Source organism: Neomonachus schauinslandi, chromosome X (assembly GCF_002201575.2).
Source record: "Neomonachus schauinslandi chromosome X, ASM220157v2, whole genome shotgun sequence".
Lineage (NCBI taxonomy): Eukaryota > Metazoa > Chordata > Mammalia > Carnivora > Phocidae > Neomonachus > Neomonachus schauinslandi.
In genome coordinates, this window is record NC_058419.1 from 83,385,183 (window position 1) to 83,412,926 (window position 27,744).

General features: G+C 44.4%; 1 protein-coding gene across 1 annotated transcript in view; it reads left to right on the forward strand.

The window, feature by feature from the left end:
• SHROOM4 (shroom family member 4) overlaps positions 1 to 22,888 on the forward strand; it is a 223,845-nt gene extending 200,957 nt beyond the window's left edge. The window contains exons 6-9 of the mRNA XM_021678717.1: positions 11,279 to 12,058; positions 16,646 to 16,826; positions 20,993 to 21,262; positions 22,564 to 22,888. Of these exons, the coding sequence (XP_021534392.1) occupies positions 11,279 to 12,058; positions 16,646 to 16,826; positions 20,993 to 21,262; positions 22,564 to 22,833 (1,501 nt within the window). The 3' untranslated portion in view covers positions 22,834 to 22,888. The remainder of the gene's footprint in view (positions 1 to 11,278; positions 12,059 to 16,645; positions 16,827 to 20,992; positions 21,263 to 22,563) is intronic.
• The last annotated feature ends 4,856 nt before the right edge of the window (positions 22,889 to 27,744 follow it).

Consider the following 27,744-nt stretch of genomic DNA (forward strand, 5'->3'; position numbering starts at 1 on the left):
GTTGTGGAGAAAGGGGAACCCTCTTACACTGTTGGTGGGAATGCAAGTTGGTACAGCCACTTTGGAAAACAGTGTGGAGGTGCCTCAAACACTTAAAAATAGAGCTACCCTATGACCCAGCAATTGCACTCCTGGGTATTTACCCCAAAGACACAGATGTAGTGAACAGAAGGGCCATATGCACCCCAATGTTCATAGCAGCAATGTTCGCAATAGCCAAACTGTGGAAAGAGCCGAGATGCCCTTCAACAGATGAATGGAGAAAGAAGATGTGGTCCATATATACAATGGAATATTACTCAGCCATCAGAAAAGATGAATACCCAACTTTTACATCAACATGGATGGGACTGGAGGAGATTAAGCTAAGTGAAGTAAGTCAAGCAGAGAAAGTCAATTATCATATGGTTTCACTTATTTGTGGAACATAGGGAATAGCATGGAGGACATTAGGAGAAGGAAGGGAAAAATGGGTGGGGGGAATCGGAGGGAGAGATGAACCATGAGAGACTATGGATCTGAGAAACAAACAGGGTTTTAGAGGGGAGGGGGGAGGGGGGATTGGTTAGCCCAGTGATAGGTATTAAGGAGGGCACGTACTACATGGAGCACTGGGTGTTATACGAAAACAATGGATCGTGGATCACTACATCAAAAACTAATGATGTATTGTATGGTGACTAACATAACATAATAAAATTTAAACTACAAAAAAATAAATAAAAAATTAAAAAAATAAAATAAAAAGGCAATGATGGTAGACTTACCCTATCACATTTTAAAGCCTGTCATAAGATGACAATTATCAAAACCATATGATAGGGGGTCAAAAAAGGGCAAACAACGGGCGCCTGGGTGGCTCAGTTGGTTAAGCGACTGCCTTCAGCTCAGGTCATGATCCCACGGTCCTGGGATCGAGTTCCGCATCAGGCTCCCTGCTCAGCGGGGAGCCTGCTTCTCCCTCTCCCACTCCCCCTGCTTGTGTTCCCTCTCTCGGTGTGTCTCTCTCTGTCAAATAAATAAATAAAATCTTTAAAAAAAAAAAAAAAGGGCAAACAGCGAATTTAAAAAAAAAAAGAGAGATTCTAGGAACAGATACGAGCTATTCTAAGAATATAGAGCACACGGGAAGCACCCCTGAGCTGGGGAAAGAAATCAGTCTTTCTTTAATAAATGTTAGAATTTTAGGTATCAATGCAGAGAATAATTAACTTAGATCCATAGCACCTAGAATACTCCATAGCAAATTCCAGAAAGCAAACAGTGGAATAGCATATTTTTTTCAACTATGGATAGAAGATAAATTTGTGTCTGTTAAATGGAGGGTATCATCAGAGACAAGATGGATGATTTTAAATATATAAAAGTTGGGGGAAAAACCTTTGTACAACAAAATATAATAAAAAGCTAAACAACAGAATGAGGCAAATGTCTGGGGTCAGCACCACTGATAACAGTTGACTGTCCAAAAAATATAAAGAATTATATAGATTTAGAAGGTCGGCTTTCAGATTCGGCTTCCTAAAAGGGCAAGGAAACTGAGCAGGCAATTTACACGTGAGAAACTGAAGGCGGTAAAATCACTGCATGGAAAAGTACGGGCTCACTAGCAATTTAAGAAATGCAAACCAAAACAACTCCCACGTATCACGACCTGCTTATTAAACTATCAACAATTAATGGAAATGATCAACAGAAATTATAAAACCCTGTCTTGACAGGGCTGTGAGGAAACCATTTCTGGGAGCAATATAAAATTGGTTCCGTTTTCCTAGAGGAAAATCTAGAAATATGCGACAAGAGTTATAAAAGTGTTTGTTCATACCCTTTGACCCAGCAGACCCCCAAGGAAATAACCTAAAAAGGAAAAAAAATGATTTGTTTAAAGATGTTCGTAGTAGTGCTATTTATAATCATGGCAAAGATTTACCGATTGAATAGATAGATCATTATGATGGAAACAGAACATAGCTATTAACAATGACAGGTATACAAATACTGGATCTTGCACAGAAATGAGTATTTGTAATAATATTAACCCCAAAAAGGCTAAATCCTAAATCACATGTTGAATCTGATGGTAGCCATACACAAAGAAAATTCAGAAAGGCTGCTAGTAAGCTGTAAATAGTTGGAGTTGAATACACACGGTGTTTGGGGGGTACGTGTCAAGTTGCTGGAATGTATAATAAAAAAAGAAAATCTAAAGAAGAGGATTGATTGGTTTGATTTGGGTCCAGGAAGTTAAAGATCGAGGGCTTTGGAAAAATCCACATACTAATGACAGACAGTGTTACTTACGGGACATGCTTGACCTCACTATTAACTAGAATTTGTTTGCTAGAATTCTCAATCAACCAGCACATCTGCATATTTAAGTCTGTGAGAACTTTGACATTCCTGAGGGTGTACGTCACCAGACCTCTGCAAATTTCCAAATCTGACACTGCAACATAGCACCTCCCAACCCCCACCAATAAACACTGTATTTTCTAGCTCAGAAGCATCACTTTCTTAAGATGGTTTTATCACTTCAGTCACCAGCACTAGCTTGCCAATAGTTTGCACTTTGGTGCCATTATTCATAAAGAAGCACATTTTCTCTCTGCCATGGTGACTGCATCTGTGTACCTTGTCAGCAAATAGAGACCCATCAAGCCATGTTGAGATGGCAGTGCCAAGCGGTTGACGAGGCTCCCTCTTTTGCTGGGCGCCTTGTCCTCTCAACCGGTATTGTGATGCCTTGGAAGTCAAATTCATACCCTTTGCAAAATGACCAGTTACTACATTTCGTGGATCTTTAGGGTTAACTCTCAAAGGGTTAAAATCTTAAATGTTAAATACATGCGGCCCAGAGAACTACTCTACAGTAATTGTTCTCATTAATAATTGAGCAACAAGAATGCCTTTTAAACCATCTGAGACTGAATCATGTTCTTTATAACTGGTATTAAGTCTTTCCCACTGTATTCTAGGTCTTTAAAAGTCAGTACATTAAGATCTGGTATACGTGAGGACTCAAGAGTCCTGACCCATCCATAGTTTAACCATGCTGGGGCACAAAATTTCCTTGAATAACATCAGGACTCCCAGAACTTTTTGGACTTCCAGTATTCCCATTATTTTATTTTGTAAATCTTCATCCCAGTTGTCACATGGATGGTATGTATATAGTTAATTAAATGAATTTTGTTTTGAGAAGTTGTTTTTTTTTTTTTAATGGCTTTATACCTCTTAAGATATCCCGATGAGTTGAGAACCTGGTAGGTAATGACCGATTAGAACAGTAGATCCCAAAGTGTGACCCCAGACCAGCAGTACCATCATCATCCGGGAAATTGTTAGAAAAAAAAATTCTCCACCCTGCCCCAGACCTACTAAATCAGAAATCCTGGGGATAGGACTTAGCAACCTGTGGTTTAATAAGCCCTCCAGGTGGTTCTGATGCATGCCCGGGTTTCATTATCTCTGGATAGCAGCGAATAGATCCTTAATAACCTTGGCCAGCCCAATCCTCAGCTGAATTATTCTTGTGTCAGACCCTCCAGGTCCCCCGACGATGTGTTTTTTGTTCCTAAAATGTCTTCTATTAAATCTCTCAAGAAGGTTATCTGAAAGCTGAAGAGGCAGCATGTTGCATGGGCAAAAGTGTGGGCGTTGGAGTCAGATGGACCTTAGCTGGAACTTCCGGCCACTATTCCCTTTGTGTTCACCCAGTTGTTTAACCTCCCAGAGCCTCATTTCTAACATGGCCAAGAGAATACCCACGCCAGAAGATTGTCTCAAGAGTTAAATGAAAGCAGGTCTGTCAACTGTCCAGCCCTGTGCCTGACGCATGACAGACTCTCAGTAAACCTAAGACCGATCATTATCATCCCTTACCGCCATGTCCATGACACTATGTAAAATCCAGAGGAGTTATGGGAAGACCTTCTTGGAAATTCCAAGTTGGGACCATTGGAGAGGAGGAGCTAGGCTTTACCCAGGACAGACCCAATAAAGCAAGGACTTCTCTGATCTCTTCAAAGGACACTTGGCACCAGCCTCCCAGGGGATGTGGAAGGTTCAGGGCGAGTCTTGCCACTTGCATTTGTCATTGCCAGACTAATTGTTCCTTACTTGAAGTTCTGTGGACCCAGAGGCAGAAAAGGGTGGCAACAACAATCCCTCTGGGCCCTTCTCCCCTCCCAGCGTAAGCCTCCTTGTGTCTCACTTCCTGGATCTTGCAAATATTTTCTTCAGCATTAACCTGGGAGTGGCTGTTTTCTTGGAGCAGTCTTATCTTTTGGCTGCTGAGGAAAGGGAAAGGGGAGAGGGGCTGGACCTGTGCACCCTTACTGCTGAGATCCTGGAATACCAAGCTATTGTGGTGAGTTTAAAAGTAAAATTTCCAAATAAGAAAACTTCAGAAGTGCGGAGGAAGAGGCAGGAGGAGATTTTTTTTCAGTCTCTGCAAATATTCGTTTTCATTTTCAATCACTATTAGTCCAAAAAAAAAAAAGATTTTAACAAAAGAGGAAAATCTATTCATCAGAAGAAAAGGTAACCTGTGCCAAAAGGAAAAGAGAAGAACAGCCCAGGACTTGGCAGGCAATTTGCTTTTGTTTTTGAGATGTAGTCTCCTTGCTGGTGTCAACAAAGACTTTTCTTACACTAGCTTTCGTGCTTCCATGCAAAGAGCTAATATCTGCCTGGACACCTGGGGACAACTGCAGTGCGAGTACCTTTTGCCTCACCCTAGGAGACCTTGCTCTAGTGGGATGCCTGGCCCTTGGAGTCAGATAAGGCAAGTTCCAGTCTGGACACGAATGCTTCTTACAAGCTGGGAAAATGATTTACCACACACACCCCTTTTTAAAAGATGTTATTTATTTATTCGAGAGAGAGAGAGAGTACGAGTGGTGGGAAGGGGCAGAGGGAGAGAGAGCAGGCTTCCCACAGAGCACGGAGCCCGACTTGGGGCTCGATTCCCGGGACTCCAGAATCATGACCTGAGCCAAAGGCAGACACTTCACCGACTGAGCCACCCAGGCGCCCCTGAATTACCCTTTTTAAGCCTCGGGATTCTTAGCTGCCAACTGGCAATGATGGGTTGGTGTGAAGATTAATAGAAACACATACATGGAAGTGCAAAAAGCAGTGCCTAACACACACTAGGAAGTAAGAAACCATAGCTCGTTTCCCTTAATGAAACTCGTTATCCTTCACTCCACTCCACTTGGTCCCAAAGCGGAGTTGTGGATTTCTGTGCATATAGACGGCTTGAGCCCTTGAAAGATAGGACCGCTAGAGAGGCCAGTAACCTTCGTTTGAGCCTGACACACTTCAATGGAAGCCTTCCATTCCCCAGTTTGTTTCAGCTGTAGTGCCCGGAAGGAAGGGGCTATGTCAGAGTAAAAATGCAACATGCGGGGCGCTGGGTGGCTCAGTCGTTAAGCATCTGCCTTCGGCTCAGGTCATGATCCCAGGGTCCTGGGATCGAGTCCCACATTGGGCTCCTTGCTCAGCAGGGAGCCTGCTTCTCTCTCTCCCTCTGCCTGCCAGTCCCCCTGCTTGTGCTCTTTCTCTGTCAAATAAATAAATAAAATCTTTTAAAAAGAGACTGTTTCTTTAAAAATAATAAAAAAATAAAATTAAGATTGATGCAGAGAATAGCAATTTCCAGGTTGCCTTTTCAGAGCCCAGTGCCCCCAGGTTAAGGTCACAGTGCCATGAATTAGGACACCAAATGTCTAGAAGGGCATGTTTGTTTCTTCCAACTGATTCTAGAGTTGGCTACCTAGAGGTAAATTCTGTAAGGCTGACATAAGTGATTAGTACTGGAATAAGACAACTTAGAATATCGAATCCTTTTGATTTTCACACTGCTCTTAAACCTAAACTTGCCTCTTATTATTTGTCCCTTTTTAGTAGATGAGAAGAGTGAGTAAATGAGCCCAAAGTTAAAATCCTTGGTTAGCTCGGGCCTCCTAGCTAGGCAGACATGTGGCTGAGCTGAGACCCGAGATCTCCTGGTTTCGTGGCTCTTGAGCAGAGCTGAATATTAACCAGGGGACAGTGCAGTCCAACTCCTTTGGTGAGAACAAGGAACAAGGCCGAAGCATACAGCAGTGAAGGTTGTGCACTTTTTTAAGAGCAGTGTGAAAAGGAGTCCCTATATGCAGTGCACAACCTTCACTCCGTTCTAACAATAAACATGGTTCTATCATTATTAATCAGCTCTCCACATACCCAGCATCGTTGCTAGGTCCTTTTTATATAGTTAATCCTCACAACAGCACTGTAAGATAAATATTTTACTGAAACTGAGATAAATTAAATACTGTGTGCAAGGTCATGCAGCTTTTGAGTTATGGAGCCCGATTTTACATTTTTACTGGAATGCAGACCCAAGTCTTTAGGACACTGTGTTCTTTCCACTCTACTCTCTTGCCTTGCCTTTCCTGTGCTCTGGGGAGGGAAGAGGAAAGAGTGGTAAATTTGAGTACTCTCATGCGGCAGGACTCTTGTCCCCCAGCTGCGGGACATCGGCCCAGCTGGGGCCTTTGGAGACCTTGCTGCCACCACCTGCATTTCCTAAGAGCGAGATTGGAGATGAGGTGGAGGAGGGGGAGACAGGCAGGGAAAGAAGGTGGGAAGGTGTGTGGTGCGGGTTGGAAGACAGGCTGTATAGATGGGAAACCAACCTAACTGGAACAAAGAACCCTGCCCCCCAAACTCCACCCCAAACTGCAGCCCTCCCATCATTTTCACCCTGGACCCCTGTTTCATAGTATGGTGGGGGGCAGTTGTTAAAAATGCGGATTCCCTGGCATCACCACAGAGGTACTAAATCCCAATTTCTGGGGGGTAGGGCTCACCAATGTGCATTTTCAACAACCGCTCCGGGTAATTTCGCTCAGGAGACACTTTGATTAGGAACAATCATCCCAGACCAGTGTCTTCCAACTCTTTTGGATCATGCACCCTCTTCAGAAAGAATTTTTTGCACATGCACTTTCAATATATGTTGGTAATTTATTAATAAATTCCTTATATGTACTAATGTCCTAATGTTTACGTTTTTAAATGCAAAAAATGGTGAGACTTTTGCATTAGTATTCTTAGATGAGCCTGGTTTCTAGTTTGCCTTTATGTATGTTCTAGTTGTTGGGTTTTCGTATTGATATCATGCAGGACTCTTCTCCCTCAATAGATTCCAGAGTCTAGGAAGTGTAAATAGTATTGAGGTTGTCTGTTCCTTTACGGCTGGTAGAATTAACACAAGACTGCGTGAGTGTGCTATCTTTTTTTGTCAAATTTATCAACATTGTTTCCTATGGTAACAGGTGTGCTTAGATATTTCCATTCTTCTGCAGTTTTGGTAATTTTTGTTTTCCTAGAAAACCATCCTAAGCTTTCTAATTTGTTTTCATAGAGTAGAGCAAAGTATTCTCTTACTCTTTTCATTTACTCTGCAACTGTGGTTATTTCTCTATTTCTTATTTTGTGCATTTGGGGTTTTTAATTAGATTAGCAAGTGGTTTATCTTTTTTATTGTTTTATATTTCCTTTTGAAGAAGTAGCTTTTGGCTTTAATTATTAATTCTACCATTTGTTTTCCAATGTATTAATTTCTGCCATTAGTTTTCTTTCTGCTTTGCTTAGCTCTATTTTTGTGGCTCTTTTCTTGACTTTTTTTGTTCAGTGTTTAATTCATTGATTTTAATTTGTTCTTACATATTAATGTAAGCATTGATGGCTTCGGTTTTTCCTTTGACCACTGCTTTAGTCAGTCAAATTCTCTAGCTTCTGATATTTCATTGTTGTTATTTTCTAGATATTCTACAATTTCAGATCAGATTTCTTTGACTAGAGTGGGGAATACTTTTTTCCCTTTTATTTTCTATGTACTAGAAGTTTTTGTCTTTCATTTTTGTTACTAATTTCTAGTGTTTTTATGTTGTGATTAGGTACCATAGTCTGTACTTCTTTCATTTTTTGACTTAATATAGAGTCAATTTAAAAAAGGTTCAATGGACCCTTGAAAATAGAGAAATTTAAATATTCCCATTATCTTAGTTTTGACTGTCACATCTGTCATCAGCTGAAACAGCCTCATATTTCATTGCTCCCTTTTTCTACCTTTGCATTTCCTATGTCTTTTGCTTTATGAATTTTGATGCTATGTTATTTGACATGTAAAGATTTAGGGTAGTTAGATCTTAATCATGTGTTCTAACCACGAATTTATAGTGCCCTTCTTTGCCTTGTTTGTTAATTTTTGCCTTTAATTCTACTTTGTTACGATACAAATATCATGGCTGTTGTTTTTTTTTTTTTTCATTTTTGGCATGAATCATTTATTTTATAATTTTATCACAGTATACTTGATACACAAAGTTACATTTGCTTCAGGTATACAACATAGTGATTTGAGAAGTCTATACATTATGCTGTGCTCACAAATGTAACCGGAGGCCTGTATCTCCCACTCCTCTTCACCCATTTTGCCCATCCCCTCTGCCCCCACCCATACCCTCTGGCTACCATCAGATTGTTTTCTGTATTTATGGGTCTGTTTCTGCTTTTTGTTTATTTGTTCATTTTGTTTTTTAGATTCCACATATGAGTGAGATCATATGGTATTTGTCTTTTTCTATCTATCTGACTTATTTCACTTAGCATTATACCCTCTAGGTCCATCCGTATTGTTGCAAATGGCAAGATCTCATCCTTTTTTATGTCTGAGTAATATTCCTCTGTGTGTGTGTGTGTGTGTGTGTACCATCTTTTATCCATTCATCTTCTTTATCCATTCATCTGTTGATGACACTGGGGTTGCTTCCATATCTTGGCTATTGTAAATAATGCAGTGAACATAGGGGTGCATATATCTTTTCAAATTAGTGTCTTCATTTTCTTTGGGTAAATACCCAGTGGAATTACTGGATCATATGATATTTCTATTCATTAATCCATTTATTAAACAAAATTTATTAAATGCCTACTGTGTGCCAGGCTCTAGGTACTAGATAAACGAGACACATAAGATCCCTGCCCTCAAGAAGCCTACATTTTAGTTAGAGAGTGGAGCATAAATTAAACAAGTGAAAGTAGGTATATGATATAATACTAAGTGGAGATGTGTGTTCTGAGAAAGAACAAAATGGAAAGAGGATAGTGAAGGATAAGTCATCTCTATTTGAGATAACGTGGTCAGGAAAATCCTCTGCCTGATAGCATTTGTCAACCTTTTACTCTCCACTCACCACCTTGTTTGTTTCCGGCTGGAGGAAATGCCAGGTGGAACACTTTGCACACAAGGAGGAACTTATAATCTTAAGGAACTATAGGTGGGCAAAGGCCCAAATGAGAAGGGAGTGTGGACGTGTGGCGGTGAATTTCTGATCCATGCGAGTGATGAGCTAGCCACGACGGGGACTGGAGATGAGCCGACTGAAGGAGATTTGGTTCTTCATTCTATCTGAGCTTGGCTACCATTATGTGTATGATTATTTTTTAAAGAAATATTCTCAGTCTTCAGTATGACTATTGAATGGGTATTCTGTCTGATGATTTAATTGAACTGCTGGAATTTCCTGTCACTAGGCAATACTTAGCATGATGCTGATTGCTCACAGGCTATAGCAGGAAACCAGGTCTTCTGGTTTAGAGGGTTTAACTCTTTATACTCTGAGACTAAAGAGCCGTCCTTTGACTTTGGTCACTCTTTATTATACAGAAGTTTGACTTTTTATGCATATTTTTATACATATTTAAATCAACCTGGACTTCTTTCTTTGGATATTTTTTTCTATTGCTTATAAGATGAGACTCTCATTTTGCCTCACAAGTGACAGTCTTTTTAATCTTCTGATAGTTTTTTCTTTTAAACATAGAATATATATACCTGTATACACATATAACACACATTAAAATACACACACACACATACCCTTAACTCTTGAATCTGGAATTTATTTTGGTACATAATAGAGGGTGCAGCTCCAAATATCACTGCTCTGCAGTTATCTCAAAAAAAATTTTTTAAAAATCATTCTTTATCTCCTTGTTATGGAAGGTGAATTATATACGATGTTTTTATAGATAGTTCAATGTGTTTCTGGAGTTTTCATTCTGTTCTACTAATCAGTAACACACTGTTTTCATTATAATTGCTTTATAATATGCCTAATCCCTCACCCCCATTTCTTCTGTAGCAAAATACTTTTTAATATTGTATCTCACGGGCGCCTGGGTGGCTCAGTTGGTTAAGCGACTACCTTCGGCTCAGGTCTGATCCCTGCTCAGCAGGGAGTCTGCTTTTCCCTCGGACCCTCTCATGCTCTCTCTCTCTCTCTCTCTCTCTCTTTCTCTCTCTCAAATAAATAAAATCTTTAAAAAATATATTGTATCTTAATTCATGTTGCAAATTAATAAAAAATGCTATAGTTAAAAATTCCTGTTGAGAATTCTGACTCGAATTGCATTAGAAGGAGCTGTTTTAAACCCAAAATTGTAGATATTTGTGAATTGCCTGCTTGGTATCTTTTGGTACAAGTATAAAAACACAGACAGAAAGCATGTCAAATTCACGATACAGCTTGCATCTGGAGAGGCAGCAGGGGAATAGAAGTGGGGAGCGAAACAAAGGGTATTATGTATCTCTTTTAAAAAAAATCATCAAGTATAGATGGCAGAGTATTAAAATGTGCTAATCCTGGGCAGTCGGTGGGAGCATGGATATTTATTATAGCAATCTCTGTATGTCTCTAAATATTTAAAATTTTTCGTGATTGAAAACAAAGCAAACAAAAACAATGTAACAGGATAATCAGACTTGTAAGCCCCAGTACACAGCACATTCAATCTGCATGCTACAGAGTGAGGTAGTGTGTGTATCCAGTCTTTGGAGCTAGACTGTCCAGGTTCAAATCCTAGCACTACCACTTACCAGCTTTATGACCCAGAGCAAGTTACTTAACCTGCCCATACCTCAGTTTCCATGGCTATAAAATTGGGACGATAATAAGAGCTACATCCTGGGGTCATTGTGAGTATTAACTAAGTTAAGACGTGGAAAGCACTTAAACCAGTGCCTGGCATTTAGTACCTACTTAATAAGTGTTAGCTATCACTATTATGTGTTAGTATTACTATTCTTATGATTGCATTTACTACGTATGCTTGCATTGTTTTATGGCCGTCTTAAAGTTTACAGAAATGATGTTATCCGAAACATGGGGCCATCTGCAACGTGCTCGGTTTACACAATCCCCGTCTTGCTGTTCTGCAGGGAAATGGCTCATTCCAAGGCTAGCTTTCCGTGGGCAACCCCGTCCCATCCTTGCCTTGAGAACCCGGCACTGGACTTGTCAAGCTACCGAGCGATCTCTTCCCTTGACCTTCTCGGAGACTTCAAGCACTCTTCAAAAACAACAGAGGAAACTTCTGCCTGTGAGGAGGGGAGCTCCGTGGCCTCCATGCCCCGCCCGCTGCGTAGCCGTGCCTTCTCAGAGAGCCACATCAGCTTGGAGCTGCAGAGCTCCCGGGCCTGCGGGCAGCATAGGAGGGAGCCCTTTACCAAAGCTGATGAGACCCAGCCGGATCCTCTGGGAGCCCGGAAGAAGGCCTTTCCTCCTCCTCGCCCGCCTCCTCCCAACTGGGAGAAGTACAGGCTCTTCCGAGCAGCCCAGGAGCAGCAGAAGCTGCAGCGAGAGGAGGAGGAGGAAGAGGAAGAAGAGGAAGAAGAGGATGAAGGGGGAGAGGAGGAGGGGGAGGAGGAGGAGCTCCCACCCCAGTATTTCAGTTCAGAAACCGCTGGTACCGGAGCCCTCCATCCTGAAGAGGTCCTGGAGCACCCACAACCCCTGGGTTTTGGCCACTTGGAGGCTTCGAGGCAGGGCTCACAGAGCCTCCCAGCAGAGCAAGAGTCCTTTGGTCTCCATCCCAGCGATTTCCTGCCTCCAATAAGGGGCCACTTGGGATCTCAACCTGAGAAGGCTCAGCCCCCTTGCTGTTACGGTGCGGGTGGGCTTTGGAGGACATCAGAGAAGGAGACCACTGATCCCCCCAAGTAAGTGCTTATGAAAGAAAGGTCCCCCGGGCGGCTGCATCAGGAGTGTGAACTCCACCTCCACCGTTTACCAGCTGTGTGACCTTGGCTTGGTCGATTGATTAAACTGTTCCCAGCCTCACATTTTTCTCACCAGGAAAACGGGCATGATGATACCCATTCCACTTGGCTGTCGTAAAGATGAAGACCATCTCTCTAAAGTAGGGAGCCCCGAGTGTAGCTCATAGTAGGTGCTCGGTAAATGGTTGTGGCTGATGTTCTTAACGATCACTGTCAAAATACTACCTCATCTCTCAGTTTGCCTTTTAAGGTATGCATCAGTTTCAGGCCCCTGAGCCAGAAGGCATTAAGCCCTCCCTGCCTCCTGGCATTTCCCCAGAGCCTGGCTGAGGCCCTTTCCTGCCTTTTTCTTTTGCTCGCTCTCTAGAATGAGAGGCCAGCTCACAGCCTGACCGGCCTCTGCTCTAGGACCTGCCTGGGCTTCTAAACTCTCCCCGCAGCTGCTCCTGGGGGTGGGGGGCGCTTTATGCCCCTCTGTTCCTTACAAAAGTCAAGGGCACTCCTCTCCTCTGCCTTTCTCTCCATCCCCTCCCTGCCCCAGCCCTGTGCTCCTGCCTCTTTGCATTTGCTTCCGTGGGCCACAGGTGGTAGTTGACGGGGTGAGCCGCCCGGGCAGGGCAGGCAGAGCAGGAGTGTAGCCCGGCCACCAGGCTGTTGGTGTCTGTGTGCCCCACTGCGCATGCCCTACAGTGCCTGGCCCTTGTCCTGTTGGCTCCAGAGTGAAGGAGCTCTGGCCTCTGGCTCTGCCCGCCATCCTGCCCAGAGCTCAGCCCGCACTCTGCTGGGGCAGCGGGTGGGGGGCAGGTATTGATCCCGTAAGTGCTTTCTTTAAATCCTCCTACAGAAGGAACTTGCCTGAGACTCGTTGCTATTAGAAGTACCTCGTTTTCGTGTCTTTTACCCACCCACAAACCCTTCACCCAGCCATCTGGAACTAGTTGAGAAGTTTCCCAGCACGAGGTGCACAAGCAGAGCGCGACAGGGCCTAGCTAGCTCCTAGCTAGCTCTTAGCCACTGGGAGGGTCTCTCATCGGAGCCCTCGCGGCTGCTTCTCAAGCTGTCCAGCTAGCTGGGGGGCGTTCTTACTGTAATCAGAAGATGTTTTGTGGAAAGCGACTGTGGTTGCTCCCTATCACGGCAGGGAGAAGGGAAGGTGACCTAGCATATAGTAGGCACTTAACATTTAAGAAGACAGAATGAATAAACCAATGGCTGAACGTGTATGAAGCATTCGCTGTGTGCCACACACCACTAGTCGTTCTATACCCATTATTTCATTTAACCTCCCAACAGCCCTGTGCGCCATTTGACAGATGATTCCCATTTGACAGATGCAGAAACTACAGCTGAGGAAAATAAGGGACGAAGGGACTTCGATTCCAAAGCTAGATCTGTGTGACTCTAAAACCTACGCTTCATTTGCCATCCTAGGCAGCCCTTCTCAGAGAGATCTTGTTCTTGCAAAAGGCCAGGCCTTTACAAGGCCCTCTTGGCCCCTGTAGGGCAGAGTGTCCCAGCGATCGTAGTTAGAGGCCCCAGACTTGCCCTTTCAGCCTCCTAGTCCTTCCTCCTTTTATGTACCTCCATTCACCTTGGCGCCTTGGCCAGAGAGAAGGAAACTGCTATTACTAGAGATCTTGTAACTCATTCCAGAGATTTATTTTTTTTTAATGACTATAGGATGCAAGGGGAAATATCTGTTTGCACACAGCCCTAGCTAGCTGTGGCTGCAGAAAATCAATTATAGGTGCCTCTCTGAATGATGTAGATTTAAGGAACAGCATTATTCCCAACAAAGCTAATATTTTTTTTTTTTTTTGCCTGCTTCCTATGTGCCAAGCATTGTTCTAAGCACCTTTGTGTGTTGATGGATTTAATCTTCACAACCACCCTGTGAAATAGATATCATTAGTGTCCTACATCTTTTAGGTGAGAAAAGTGTGGCACAGGGAGGCTAAAGTAACCTGCAGAAGATCACAGGTAGTCAGGACCCAGGCTGTCTGGCTCACTGTGCCCAGTACATCCTCCCAGGATCTCTGGGCTCCTCAAGATCCTATTCCAGACCCTGGGAGAGCATAGGGTTCTAACCAGAAGGAAGTGGCTTTAAGACTTTGTAAGGGAGAAGTGTTAGGGGCAGGTAGATGTATCAGATTTTGAATCTAAAAACAAAAAAAAAAAGACATTCTAATTTCAGCCAAGTCAAACCAGAGCATTTCTATAACCCACATACTATTCAGTTACAAAACGCTGGGATACATCTAAAACCAGGTTAGTGGAATTTTCAAGTGTTGGTTAAGTCTCCTAACTCTGGTTCGAGTACAGGTATAGTTTGCTTTCTGAACTCTGTGCATTTCCTCTCAGTGCTCTGCAGAAGGAATCTGATTTTTGCTTCAGTGTTCATTATCAAATGCAGATTATGTTGTCATAGATCTCCTGGAACTCCTGCCCTATTAGTGGAGATTATGAGGACAGGAGCTCTAGGACATAATGCCTAAGATGATATGCTGTGATATGGTGCAGGGCTGTGTCCGCTGCGATCTGAGTCTATAATTAGCACATCCTTTTAAAAAATATTTCCAGTTTTATTGAGATATAACTGACATACAGCCACATCCTTTTTTCCCCCTTAGTTCTGTACTTTCTTTCAGTGCTTTCTGACTCAGAACTCTCTCACACATGCCCTAAATATTTTTTCTTATAGATAAGAACTCCCTAAGTTCATATATTCCTATTCCCTCCAGAATATTCTCTCTTGTCTGCTAACATAGATATAGTCCAGCCAGAAAATTCCTTACATGCAAGGTTTTATATGATGTCAAGTTGTCCCTTTGGCAGTATAGCATAGTGGCTAAAAGTAGAGATTCTGGAGTTAGGTCACATAGGTCTAAATCATGGGTCTGTCATTTACTGTCTGGTGACCTTGGGGAAGTCACTTTCCCTCTCAGTACCTCATGTTCCTTATCTCTAAAATGGTTGCCACGAGCATTAAATTTTTTATCTCTATCTACACATACACACTCAGACACACCTACAGAAAAGCACATCTTAAGACAGCTTCTAGGACATGGTAAGTGTGAGTGAATATTAGCTAGTATTGTTCGTTTATTAGTGTTATTAGCTTTAAAAACCCACATGTAAAATGAATACCTTGGATGAGGAATATTGGCATGCCCAAGTTTCTTTTGTGTGATGAATTAGGAGAGAGCATAGCATGAATCAGTAAATAGCTGTGGAGCCTTTTAACCATTATTTTTGACCTTTATCTAAGAGCTGCAAGAAGCTGCAAAAATGACTAATGAGTTTCTCCTATTTTTCCTTTCAAACAGCTAGAGGTTAGCAAAGGGGCAGTGACCCAGACAGGTGGAGGGTAGGGGTGGCTGGTAGGCAACAAGAATATAGTGGGGGTGGGCCCCCCTCTTGCATGAACCATGAGTGGAATTCTTTCCCCTCCCATCACTGAAACCTGACATTAAAGCATTTCTCCTTCTTTCCTTCCTCACGCCAGACCAGAAGCCTCGATGGCAGAAGAGCCCAAACCCAAGCCAGCGTGGAACCAGAGCTACTTCTTTCCACAGGAGCAGTTCACGTTCATGGGCTGGGGCTCTGAGAAGCAGCACCTCAGCCCCACGGGCTTCAGTGAACCGAAGACAACAGGGTCTGCCGCTACACTTGTCAAGCCCCTGGGTGCCACTGGTTCCATTTTTTCCCCATTTCATTCTGCAACCGTGGAGGAGGCTGGGGCCACTGGGGATATGGCAGAAGTGGAGAGATGCTATCCTTTCCCAGGCCGAAGGCCTGCCTCACAGGCAGTCTCAGAAGAGCTCATGAGAGATGTGGTAGGCCGTGACAAGTCCCTGGCAGGGGTGTTAACCCCAGCCTCCAGCATGGTGACCACTGCTGAGGTCATGGGTGACCTCTTTGCTGTGGGAGATCTGCAATGGAGGTGCCATTTCAAGCAGGAGTGGCACCACCAGGAAAGAAGAAATTATGCAAGTGTCCAGGAAAGCCATGGGGTGCCTTTGTAAGCAAGCAGACTAGATAGAGCTGGAGTGGGCGGCGGTGCGGGCTGGGTAGGAGAGAGGCCAACAGTCTTGGAGGATGAATAGCTAAGGTCTCAGATAGATCCCTACCACTTCCTCCCTCCCTGGGGATTCATATGCCGGGGCCATGAACTGAGGGGAATCCTGGAAGATCAGAAGCGCAGAACTTTGGGGCCTGCCAGTCTTTCTAGATCTTAGTGGGGCGCTGACCAAACCAAATCACCCCTAAAGAAGTTCCCCTACCTGTTGAAGTCAGGGGCATAAAAATAGCCTTCTAAGTTCTCAAAGTTGGCCTTGCCTTGGCTTCTGGGTAATCTTCATGTGGCCCGTTGACATTTCAAAAGTGCTTCCTGGTCCATCATTTCCTTATTCCATAGCTCTTTGGTGAAGCAGGGTCCCATTTTTCACAAATGGGGAGATTAACAAGCAGAAAGTTCAGGAGCGTCTCTGACAGAGGTGCTCAAATGGTCATTCTTTGTTTCTACAGACAAGAATTTCAGCACTTCTCGCCTCCTCCGGGGGCCCCAGGGATCCCTACCTCTTACTCAGCTTATTACAATATTTCTGTGGCCAAGGCAGAACTGTTGAACAAGTTGAAAGACCAACCCGAGATGGCAGAGATTGGCCTGGGAGAGGAAGAAGTTGACCACGAACTGGCTCAAAAAAAGGTGAAGTTTTCTGATATGCCTTAGATTTTCACCATTTAGTTTGCGTGTCTGGAGGTTGACCTGCCCTCTACGCTCTCCGGAACAACTTGGTGCATCCCCGTTTCTTCAGTATGGACATCAAATAGCCTCTCTGGGTTCCTCACAAATGCAACTCCAGTCTCTTTTTGATCCAGCCAATAATAGTAGTGATAGTAATAGAAATCATCAACATCATCATCATCATCATCACTGTGTCTCTTGAATCCTTAAAGCAACTGGACAGTGATCCCCTTTTTTACCAGTTGAGAGGATTAGGTTGCCCAGGGTTACAGACCTAGTAATAGATCCAGGACTTGAATGAAGTCAAAACTGTCTAACTTTCTACTTTATCGCGCCTTCCCTCTGAAATAAGCCAGCCTTGTAAGTAACTCGCCGCCCAGGGCACATCAGAGTTTTTGCCAGCGAGCTCAAACCAGTAGCAGCCATTGATTGTATTCTCTGTGTAACTTTCTGGAAGAGGGAATAGACTGACTAAGCCAAAAAAAAAAAGGAGAAATTAGAGGCTGGTAAATTCTAGTATTTCTTTGCAAGAATAATCAATAATGTCTTAAAAATACTAGAATGAGCAATAGAAAAGATGTTGTTGTTCCAAAGCCTCCCCGTTCTTCCTGTAAGCATCACTAGGCTAGTTTTCTAATCAAATTCCTGGAATCACTTTGCCCTCCCTGCACTTACCCATTTTATTTTGTAAGCAAATAGGGTTTCCATGGCAACCCCAAAGGCCTAATTTACCACTTTGTGAACATCTGAACTCGATGTAAATTGCTCCTCTGCCTATGCTTCTCATTCAGGACATGACCTGTAGGAAAGCTGGAGGCCATTTGCCAGAGACCCCCCACCACTTTCAAATCTGAAGCAAAATGTCAGGGAAAGAATTGGAAGCATGGTGGTATCAAAGTTGTATTGATCCAGATGCCTGCCTCCTTGGATTCTGTGTTCCCTGAGCGTGGCAAGGCTGCTCCTGGCTTACTCAGGACCTTTTTATTAGGAGCAAACCTAATAAGAGTCTGAGCAGGAAAAGAGAAAAATGATCAGAAATGGCAAAGCACGGAACAGCAGGTAGTGATTTGAAGTGATTGTGGGGGAGCTAGGACAGCTTTTGTCTGAGGAAGACAGGTGAAGAAGGTCACCAATTTGCAATATCCTAGAAAAGCAACTCAGCTCTAGCTGGGTCTGTGATGACTCCTTAGCTCTATCCAGTACACTTCCCCAGGACTGAAGTTCAGGTTGCAAAGGCAGGTGCCAAGAAACAAAGGGCTCTCTTCACTTGCATCCTTCCGGATCTATGGAATGATGGAACCGAAGAGCTAGGGTGGGTAGGTGATTTTCCAAGTTGATCATTTGGCCCCCAGCCCTCCCTTGTCCCTGGCATTGAGTTTTGTTTGGGAGAGCAGAGGGTAGGGATATAACTGAAGCCTCTTGGCATCTAATTGTATTGCCTCATTCATATCATTGATCCCTGATTCCCAGTGAGTTTTAGAATTTTACTTACATGTAAACTGATGACACTTCAGACTTAAGATCATAGTGATCTCCTGACTTCTGGCCAGTTCTGAAATAGATACGAGGCCCTGGACCCAGAGCAGGCTCTCTTGGGACATTTCTTGGACACTTCTCCTTGGACATTTCTAAATAAACTACTAGAAAGGAGCACATGCTAGAAAACGACAAGCCTGTGGTCCCAGAGTGCCTGAGTGTGAATAATAATAAAACAAACCCTGAAGCAGGGTGCACGGGTGGCTCAGTCAGTTAAGCATCTGGCTCTTGATTTTGGCTCAGGTCATGATCTCAGGGTCAGGAGATCGAGCCCTGCATCGGGCTACACGCTAGGCATGGAGTCTGCTTAAGATTCTCTCTCTGCCCTTCTCCCCCAGCTCACGTGCACTCTCTCTCCCTCTCTCTCTAAAAAAAAAATTAGGAAAAGAACAAATACACGCTGAAGCATACTTCAGTATATATACACAAGATACAAGATACAAGATACTGTTCTAAGTGTGTAAACTGTATTAACTCATTTCATTTTCAGAACAGTACTATGAGGTAGGTGCTATTGTTATCCCATTTTTTAGATGGGGAAATTGAAGCACAGAAAGGCTGAGTGATTTGCTCAAGGTTACACTGGTGCTTTGTGGCAGAACTGGGGTTCAAACCCAAGTAGTCTGGCACTAGAGTCCATGCTCTTAACCACAATGCCATGCTGAATGCAAAGGCTGTGTGCAACCTGGGGCGGCTCCATTCTTGTTAGGACTGTGCACCAGACAAGCTTCTGCTAGCTCAGCGTGCCTGGTAATAATAATAACAACAACAACAACAACAGCGGCAGCAGCCCTAAATAGGTATTGAGCACTTAAGGGGCCAGGCACAATACTAAACATTTTACTTTATGATCTCATTTAACCCCCACCAAGGTGGCAGGGTTGGGGAGGAGAGGAGAAGCGTCTCCAGTTTACAGATGAGGAAACAGAAGACTCTGTGAGATTGGGTATCTTGCCCAAGGTCACACAGTTTGGAGGGGGTGGGAATTGGAATCCAGGCATCTCTGACTCCAAACGGCCGCTCTACCACACTACCTTCCTGTGAGTAGGGTTCCAGAACTCGTTACACTCAGAGGGGAGACAGATCAGAAGACACAAGCAGTTTTTCCCTTAAGAAACTTATCATCAGGGCACCTGGGTGGCTCAGTTGGTTAAGCGTCTGCCTTCGGCTCAGGTCATGATCCCAGGGTCCTGGGATCAAGCCCCGCATTGAGCTCCCAGCTCGGCGGAAAGCCGACTTCTCCCTCTGCCTGCCACTCCCCCTGCTTGTGCTCCCTCTCTCTCTCAAATAAATAAATAAAATCTTTAAAGAAAAAAGAAACTTATCATCAGTAGGAGACGGATCAGATGCACCCACGTGAAACAGGGAATGAACAACTTCAAATTATACTCTAGCGTTCTATTTCTGAAAGGCAGGAGAGTTCAGAAAAGAAAGAGATCATTGAGAGACGGGGTATGGAGGCAGAAGCTTCCTGCAGGGAGGGTGGGAACAAAGCTGGGCCCTGAGGAAAGAAGGGAAATAGCCAAAGTGAAGGAAGAGATGGAGAGCAGGTAGAACTGCATGAAGCAAATCAGGAGCACAAGGATGAGGGTTGTAAATGCAGATGGAATGAGGAGCTAATCCTGAAAGGTTCAGAGCCTTGAGACTGGAATGGTAGGGTGGGGCCAGGCGGAGTGACAGCCTAGTGGCCCGCCTTTATTAAACACTTAGTCCCTGCTAAGTCCATGGCATGCATCATCTCATTCAATGAAGTGGGTCCTACAATTATGCCCATTCCGCAGATCAAGAGTGAACTCCACAAAGAAACCCACCCAAGGACACACAGCCAGGAAGGTGGCAGAACTAGAAGTCAAACCTAGTCGTCGGGACTTCAGAACTCAGTCTTTTTTTTTTTTTTTTCTTTAAAGATTTTATTTATTTATTTGAGAGAGAGAGAATGAGAGAGAACACATGAGAGGGGGGAGGGTCGGAGGGAGAAGCAGACCCCTTGCAGAGCAGGGAGCCCGATGCGGGACTCGATCCAAGGACTCCAGGATCATGACCTGAGCCGAAGGCAGTCGCTTAACCAACTGAGCCACCCAGGCGCCCCAGAACTCAGTCTTATCCAAAAGGCCTCAAAAGCCAAATGGAGGGGGGTGAAGGGCCAGCACAGGGCCACGCACACAAGACCTAACTCAGTGGATTGAAGGAGAATCAATGAAGTCAAAGGCAAATACTTGATGACGATGCTTTTCCAACCCATGCTTTCACAAGCATTCCAATTCCTGTTTATTAAATGGTCTCAGCCAGTATTTATTAAGTTACATCTGGCAAATGAGAACTAGCCCCTGGGTACCACTGATCTGATGCCAGGAAGTTTGGTGGTGACTGATTCCTACCAGATCTGAAGAGATAGATGGGAGAGAGGGCGCCTGTCCAGAAAATTGGAATTGCTCATGACTTGCTCGGGTTTCCTTTGTTTCTGATGACGGGTAGAGCCTGCCATCTGTTTCCAGATGGAAACCTCCATCCAAAACGGAGGTTATAGGCACAGATCAGTTTCTGTCAGTCCCCATTCTCATCCTTTGCCTTCTCTTGTTGATTTCTCCTAGATACAGCTTATTGAAAGCATCGGCAGAAAGCTTTCTGTCCTGCGGGAGGCCCAGCGAGGACTGCTAGAGGACATCGGTGCCAATTCTGCCCTTGGGGAGGAGGTGGAGGCCAATCTAAAAGCGGTCTGTAAATCCAACGAGTTTGAAAAATACCATTTGTTTATCGGGGACCTGGACAAAGTGGTCAACCTATTGCTGTCCCTCTCTGGACGACTGGCCCGGGTGGAGAATGCTCTCAACAGCATCGATTCAGAGGCCAACCAGGAGAAGGTAGAGTTGGGGTCTCAGGGGTGGATGGAGGGAAATGCCATCTGTTCCTTCTCGGGACTCCCTCTTTCAAGTCTGGCTCATCTGGGAGACAATAAAGCATAGTGTTAAGAGTGTGGGCACTCGCTTTTAAGTGCCTGGAAATTCTGGCTTTACCAATAATTAGCTGTGTGACTGTGGGCAACTTACTTAACCGTACTCTGTCTCAGTTTCTTCAAAAACACACTACCTCCACCTCATGGGGTTGTGAGAATTAAATTAGATAATCCAGAGCTCCTGGGTGGCTTAGTCACTTAAGCATCTGCCTTCGGCTCAGGTCATGATCCCGGGGTCCTGGGATCGAGCCCCGCATCAAGCGCCCTGCTCAGTGGGGGATCTGCTTCTTCCTCTCACTCTCCCTCGGTGCTCTCCCTCCCCCCCTCAGATAAATAAAATCTTTAAAAAATAAATAAATTAGATAATCCATATTAATTACTTAAAACAGGGCCTGGAACAGGGTAAACACTGAATGAGGGCTACCTGCCAGGAGTAGTAGCAGTAATAGTAGTAACAGTAGTAGTAGTAGTATCGATAGTGATAGTGGTAGTAATAGTAGTGATGGTGGTGGTGGTATTATCAGTGTTAGTGGTAATAATAGTAGTAATAGTAGTAGTAGGATTGGTGCCGACGGTGGTAGGAAGAGTAGTAGCAGCAGCAGCAGCAATTTCACCTCACTCTCTCTCCGAGTTGGAGGACGAGGTCTCACCAAGTAGCTGAGATTGGGAGTCTATCAGTTTCACAGGTTGGGCCACTCTGCATAATTCCTTGAACCAAAGGGGCATTACCTTTCCACACACAAGTGGTTTGGGATATAAATCGGAATCCACAATGAGAGGCACATACACACGAGCATACACGCATGGATACATACTCACACACGTACACCGACACGGAGACATGCGCCATTTTGAAAGCACTGTCGTGGTGATTCTTTTTCTCCGGATGGAAGGGGCATGAGCTCGCTTTGTCAGAGCCTTCCCCCACCCTAACCCAGGTGTTGGTCCATGGATTAAAGGCAGCTTAGGAATGGAAAGGGGTGAATACACAGTGCCCTGTCCAGAAAGCACTGTTGTGTTCATCCTCCCCTCCCCCGCCCCATAAGAAAGAAGGGCTTTTGCATGAAGGTGGACTTTAGGGCAGGAAATCTAGGACTGATCAGTTAGCAGAGTGGGGAGCTGTTGGCGGCAGCATTCCTGGTGGAGCCGTGGGTTAGGCAGCCGACTGGGAACTGGGATGACTCTTAATTGGTCTATCTGATTCCTCAGTTGGTGCTGATAGAGAAGAAGCAGCAGCTGACAGGGCAGTTGGCAGATGCCAAGGAGCTGAAGGAGCATGTGGACCGCCGCGAGAAGCTGGTGTTTGGCATGGTCTCCCGCTACCTGCCTCAGGACCAGCTCCAAGATTACCAGCACTTTGTGAAGATGAAATCTGCTCTCATCATCGAACAGCGAGAGTTGGAAGAGAAGATCAAGCTTGGGGAAGAGCAGCTCAAATGTCTCAGGGAGAGCCTGCTCCTGGGGCCCAGCAATTTCTAATTCCACCAACGGATTGACCCGCCGTCCCTGCCCAGCCACAATGGGAAGTGCTTTCAATCTTTGTTAGCAGTTCGTTAGCAAGTAGATAGCAGTTAGTTAGCAGTTTGTTCCATAGCCTCTACCTTGGACATCTCTCACTGCCCCTTACCTAGCACTGTTCCCAACTAGCTAGGAGTCCCTGAGGAGGCCCCAAACTTCTACCTTAGGGAGCAAAAGCAAGAAGTAGGGGGTGCCCGCAGCAAGGTGTGATTATACAACCACACTCTCCTTCCATGGTTTGCACAGGTAGGCACTCCCCGCACACAGAACCAACGAAGTGCCTGCATTCCTCTTGGTACAAGGACTCCAAAGACATCATGCACTCACCACCCACCCACGCCACAACCAGCCTCTCAAGGCTCAGAGAGAAGCTGCCTGTACAGCTCCATCCTGCCCAAGGCTCGTGGCCCAGCCATTGCCCACAGAGATCTGGCTGTCTTGAGGGCCTCACTCACCAGCAATTTAAGGGCCTCACGTAAGCTTTACAGTGGGAAGCACAGAAGGAGAAATTACACAAAACAGAATGTGAGCAAAGATTGGGAATCCCTGGGTGCCCGCCTACCTTCCCCAGCATCTGGTTGAGGGGGAAGGAGGCCTACTCTCAGCCCTGTCTAGTGTGGCCCTCCTCCTGTCCTAAGATTTTTGGCCTACCGCTTCCTGTCCCTTCCTGCCTTTCATTGCTGTGGCTTATAGGTGCCCACCCTAAGGGCTTCACACTATGGGCCATTAATAGCTCTATGAAAACTGACTTCTGGATACACATTTCACTATTGGGGTGAGGGGTTCTTTGTTGTATTTTAAATGGCCTTTTGATTTTATTTATTTTTATGTTTTGATTTTTTTTTCCTTTTTTTAACTAAGAAGGCGAGAAGAGGGGAGTCGGAGAGGGAAAGGTAATCCCAGAAGGAAAGCGTTTTCTGCAGATCAACCTGAATTTCACCATGGCTAGATGAGCGAATGCCAAAGCCTTGAATTCTTCCCACCGAAGCCTACGAGGGTCTGAAAAAGGAGTTCTCACCTTGAACTCAGCTTGCTATGACCTGGCCCTATACTTTCCTTGAAGTCAGGATACCCATAAGCTTAGCATTCCCCAACAGGGTTCAGTTTTTTTCTTACCTATTTTTTCTTGAAACCAAAGAAATCTGAAACTGACAAAGGTTCACCCATTTCTCCACCACCTCCCATCTAAGAAATTGGGTAGAAGGGAGCTCAGGAAGACATCTTCCATCTCACAATTGCTTTCTCCAGCCTGTGGCCAGACTCAGGGAACTGAAATTCATGGTAGCTAGAAGCTCCAGCCAGGGCCACCCCCCTCCACCCCCCAGCCCCCCACCCCCCGCCCAGAGCAAATTACGACCCAGCCATGGTCTTAGGTGCACAAGCAACTAACGCTGCTGTTGTTGGCTAATGCTGCCAAGGTCCTGACACCACTAGCCAGTTTCTGTCCTGAAAAATTGGAAAATACCTCAGGTGGGCGACGGCAGGAAAGGAGTTGTGGCCAAACGCTAGCCTAGTAACCAGCTCTGTTCCCTGTTCCTCGCTCACTGGTGCCCCCGGTTCATGTTGCACAGCCCTGCCCAGCAAGCCCTGACATCTCTTCCAGTTACTGCTGAGTTCCTCGGGGTCCTTGGAGGTTAACTGTAGCAGCAGGGGTGCCTCACTCAGCCGAAGAATTTGCCAAAGAACTTTGCTGCAGCTACAAACACTGGTCTCTAGCTTCCGTTTCCTCTTCATTGTATTTGGAAACAATGGAAGAATCTTGGCCAGCAGGGTGTCCTGAGGGGGGCCCTGGGTATGCTCTTAGTACACTGCTGCTATCAGAACCACTGTTAAAATGTCAACTTGCCATTCTCCCCTCAAAGGGAGGAGTCTACTCTATTCAGGAAGGCTGATGGCTTGTAAAGGGCTAGGCTGACCCAAGCCGAGGTGGAGGAAGGTGGGGGAGTGCTATGAATAGAGGCTGTGGTTGCCATCTTTTTTTTTTTTTTCTTAAACAGGCTCTAGGATAAATAAGGAGTAAGTTGAGATGTCCCATATTGGGGGGTGAGGCCAATATAATCCAACATTCTAAGATTTGGGGGGTGCTTAGAACAGCTTTTTGGGAAACACAGGCCCAGAGAAAAGAGTGGTCACTTACCTGGACACGATGACCATGGTCTGGGATTTTCTAGTCAGCGTTAGATTGGTTGTACATTAAATTTATCACACTAAAAGTACTATTGACTGTGTTATTTTTGTCCCTCATCCCACCTGAGATTAGAGTTGGAATCAGAACACCAGGATGCTCATTTTCACACAGAAGGACAGTTTCTAAAGCACTTAATAAAATAAACCCCAAAACTATACTGAGCAGTGAAGCTTGGCAGACACAGGGGAACTACTAAACAGGAACTAAGACCCTATGCTACTGACGTGAATGATGGTGCTTCAGAACTGCCAGTATTACTTGAGATGCAGTGTCTCTCCCCTGTTCTCATTTCCTGGGCTCAGCCCTCTTGCAAGGTCTGCTGGGGTAGCAGTTTGGAAGGCACACCAAGGGATTTTCCCAAAGACAGTTATTGGTCTTGACTTCTGTCCTCTCTCTTCGAATACTCATACAGGCCCCAGTGGGTAATAGGTTGATGAAAGAGAGGAATCAGTACAAGGGTTCTATCACTTGTCCCTTCTTACTCCCCCACCCCAACCCCGGGCTCTGGGTGATTGAGTCTCCTTGAGTCACACCAGCCGCAGACTCAGCCAGGGTTTAGTGGTAAATGCTCCAGGGGAACCTGGAGACACACTAAAAACAAAACCCTAGAAACAAAGAGACTGGAAGCAGAGGAACTGAGAGGGTGAAAGATGAAAAGCCTTTTTCAAGGCCAGGTTCAGGCTCTGTTTTCCATTTAACCTCCTGTGTCAAAAAGCTGCCCAGGGGCACCAGAGCCACAACCTGAACCCCAGTCTCCCTGAAGGTGCTGCTCTGCCCGTAGGAGCAAGTCCCAGATGGAGGAAGCTGGGCACATTTATGGCCACTTCCTCCTGTCTGGAGCTTGGTGACTCCCACTGTTTTTGCCAAAGGAGTTGTCTATGCCAATAATAGTTCTGTAACAGCGTATTATAATCTTTGAAGATTAGTAGATCTTTAGAGGGGGGTGGGGCAGGGGGCAATTTCTATAGATAAAGAACCAGTGTTTGTTGTACAACTGTTGGGGGTCATCTATGCCATGTGAAGCTATTATTTTTCTGAATCTTACTGTTTCTGCAATTGTGTCCTCCACCACTCCCTTCTTGGCTGACATTGATATGCCCGCCGGATTGTCATCAAGGGTTATACTTCAATAAAGGGTGCTAAGGACAAAAAAAAAAAAAAAAACTCAAGTGTTGTGATTGAGGTGACAGAAATTCTCTAAAATTCTACTGAAAAATATGGGAAAGAAATTTGGTCACCTATCTATAATCCTTCATATGTAACCATATGACCAGAGCCTTACCCACATCCCTACTCTTACCGTGGCCCCTCAGGGATAGCACTGATGCTATACCATTCATTAACCCCAGGAAAATAATTTAGAATTCAGGAAGCATCAACAATAGGTGTAATCTTAATTGTAGACCTCAGCAGTATACAGAGTCCAGTCATAGAGTCTAGCCTGATCAGAGAGATGAGGCACTTTCTAGACCACCTCCAGTCATGAGGTCTGTCCACTAGTATCATCTTCTACCTGATAGTCCAGTCTCATACCTTGCTTCTCAGCAACCTGGAGAACAAGGTTCTCACTGATCCACTCTCCAAGATAACCTCAAGGTTTAGACCCAAATGCACTCCTGGCAGCAACTCTGACCCTGAAAAGCATGCCTTGTCCCTCAGTGTATACATTGTTTGTAGCCCAAGTGATCTCTTCCTATTCGGGATATCCAGTGTGACAGAGTGGAAAGTGCCCAGCTTTGGCATTAACATGAACTGTGTCCAAGTCCTGGTTTTGCCACTTATTCTGTGAGCTTGGGTTATTTGCTCAACTTTTGAGTTTATTTTCTTGTCTGTAAAATGGGAATAATAATACATATCTTGCATAGTTGTGGCTTAAAAATAATAAATGAAAGCTATGAGCTATCTACTGAGAAGTTGTTAGAAAGGCAGAATCCTGGCTCCACCCCAAACCAACTAACAGCAGTCTGCATTTTAACTAGATTCCCAGAAGATTTATATGCATATTAAAGGTTGAGAAGCATTAACGGGTCATAAACATGCTCAGTACATGGTAACCTATTATTCTAGTCCTGATTTATCTAATTCATTCTTTTGTAATCCAAGGCATATTATTGATCTTCTCATACTGCTCACAACTACCTGCCTAAATGAGTTCAACAAGGTTGCAGGATATAAGGTTGATACATAAAATCACTTGTATCTCTACACACTAGTAATCAACAATCTGGAAACAAAATTAAGAAAACAATTCCATTTACAATAGCATCAATAAGAACAGAACACTTAGGAATACAGTTAACAAAGGAAGTGTAAGAATTTTATACTGAAACTACAAAATGTGGTTGAAAGAAATTAAATAAAATCTAAAAAAATTATTTAGATTAAAATCTAAACCTAGTATTTACATGACATTACTCCCTAAATTGATCTACACATTCAATCCAATCTTTATAAGAATGCTGGCTGTCTTTTTTGCATAAATTGAAAAGTCAAACCTACAATTCATATAAAATTGCAAGGGACCCAAAATAGTCAAAACAGTCTTTAAAAAGAACAAACTTGGAGAATTCACACTTCTCAATTTCAAAACTTATTACAAAGCTACAGTAATCAAGACAGTGTGGTACACATACAAAGATAGACATGTAAATAAACAGAATAGTATTGAAAGTACAGAAATAGTA